Raw genomic sequence first — 2,259 nt, 5'->3', positions numbered from 1 at the left:
TGTTAGGCACCCCAGGCAGCCGCCTGCTGCTAACACCGGCCCTGCTTGGTTCAAATAAGAGAAAATAATGTAGTTATAAGGATGCCCATAGGTTACTCAGGAGGGTGACACTGTCATTAATAGGTGCATGCAGGCATATGGCCCGCCAAGTTATTTGCTATAGGCACAGTGGTTGTTACTGCTGGTTATGGTTCTGTTTTTGCAGAGAATACAATGTAGGGGCAGCATGGCTTAGACCATAAATGGATAGCAAATTTAATACAAAGCATAAATATGATCAAATGAAATGCATCTCTGTGATAAACTGGTATTTAAGCAAATGAATACTTCACCTGTGTGTCTACTAAAGGTTATATATCTAATGCTAGGCACTAAGCCAGTTTGTGGTATGCATTACTTTTCTATGGACTTAATACGTGGTTTCACTATTTATTGCATTCATGTGTTTCTTCAGTTACCCCAGAATACTCCTAGTAGCACACAAACAGTCTCTGTTTATATCTGGCACATAATATATTGAGAGGGGGGATGGGGTTTCCTCACGCATATTTCCTAGCAGTTACCCTGATCCTTTCGCGTCATAACCTCATTAAAATTCCAAGCCGTACGTTGCGTATGATTGGTCTGCGTGGCTTTAGCGTTTCAACGCGTCACTCCAAGGTACACATCGTGGGAGTATAAAAGCACAGGGTCAGGCAGTGCGTAGTTCGTTTCGCAGCAAGGCACTTAGATGAGGGTGTACGTACGGTAAAAACCATCAGAACGGGGGATTTTCAGCTTCCCAGAATACGTACACCCTCACGCTCCCCTCCACACAAGCTAGCGTAGGCCACGTGCTACCAGGCCGGTCCCGAAAAGCGTTATCTTCTCCACCACCATGTCGAACTTACCCGCAGCCGGGTATAACCTTGACACACTGCCGGAAATCGAAGCGGCCGTCAGCTTTCTTTCAGGTCTTCTGAAGATTCGACTAAGCGAGCACCTGGTGCAAGTTTTTGCTGCCGCCTTACGTTCTACACTAATAGGTGAGAAACCTGGGTTTTGCTTGTTTTTTATGCGATGGGGGAGGGGTGTAAAGATGGCCGCCAGCAGGAAATATACTTTTTTCGATCCACCGACAACGCACACTCCCAACTGAAAACCATAATAGGATTTGTAAAAGACTTGTCACGATAGTTGGGTAATCCGTTTAATCCTTATTCCGAACATCAAAGTCTCGTGAACTAACTTCCCGATTGTTGGGCCCGTAGTAATCCGGTACTTGAGGACCGTGTGTTTTGCGTAGCCTGTTTGCTCCTTAAGTAAGTCCTGTCTTAAGTGTATCTAGGTCGGCATTCTTCATCAAATTAAACGTCTTCCTAACTGGTACTTTTTTACGATATTGAATTATTCACCTTTGTAACAACAAAATGGTCTGGTGGGTGAATGTGTACTTGACCTTACCAAATGTCTTACATTATGGGGTGAAATAGATTTGCATTATTTGGGGACATTGGGTTAGACTTGCTTAGCTTCCCCTACTTTCTTTTAGGTGATATATTTGATTATTGTTAATAGCAGTTTTTCTAACTTCCTGCTGCTCTCTTCTATTGCTTTTAATAGATCACTACCAGCACCACTGGTTTCCTGACAAGCCTGCCAAGGGTTCTGGTTACCGTTGCATCAGAATAAACCATAAGATGGATCCCATTATCAGCAAAGTTGCCAGTCGAATCAACATAACCGGTCAACAGCTGCTTGGTCTCCTTCCTAAAGAGCTCACTCTATGGGTTGACCCCTATGAGGTTTCATACCGCATTGGTGAAGATGGTTCTATATGTGTCCTCTATGAGGCCCCAGTTCCTACTCCTCGGGGCCCCTTAAATTGCAAGAGGGAGCTGCTGAGCAGTTCCAGTTCTTCCAACCAATACCTGATGACCGTGGGAAGTTAAACATGGGGACTTCCCATCTGCTGCTTGTGTATGTGTAAATACCTCGCTCTGGGAGCCATGTTTTGTAATGAAGACCTATTTATATTTTTAAAGATTTTTTTTTTTGAGATATAAAGTTTTTAATTGACTTTTTGATGCCTAGAGGGTTTTTCTTAAATTCTCCTTTTGAGAAACACTAATGATGCACTAGTACAGCCCCTGGCAGTATCTGCAATAACATAATGAAATGCAGTTGTATTCAATACACATGGGTACTATAGAGGATGTGATTAATTGGAAAGTATTGCTAATTTTTGGGCGTTATAAACACTCCTAATCTGTCGGTTGA

The 2,259-nt window shown here is 43.0% G+C and overlaps 1 protein-coding gene across 1 annotated transcript; it reads left to right on the top strand.

Moving 5' to 3' along the window:
• Positions 1-877: 877 nt before the first annotated feature.
• Positions 878-1,931, top strand: LOC149287922 (protein BTG2-like). The gene is made up of 2 exons (XM_089492279.1): positions 878-1,025; positions 1,603-1,931. Exons 1-2 carry the CDS (start codon positions 878-880, stop codon positions 1,929-1,931), a joined length of 477 nt encoding a protein of 158 aa, XP_089348405.1.
• The last annotated feature ends 328 nt before the right edge of the window (positions 1,932-2,259 follow it).

Source organism: Sceloporus occidentalis, unplaced genomic scaffold, assembly GCF_023333645.1.
Source record: "Sceloporus occidentalis isolate IW3139 unplaced genomic scaffold, rSceOcc1.0.p SCAF_55, whole genome shotgun sequence".
Lineage (NCBI taxonomy): Eukaryota > Metazoa > Chordata > Lepidosauria > Squamata > Phrynosomatidae > Sceloporus > Sceloporus occidentalis.
Note: the sequence above shows the minus strand (reverse complement) of the source record. Positions and strands in the feature narration are given on the sequence as shown.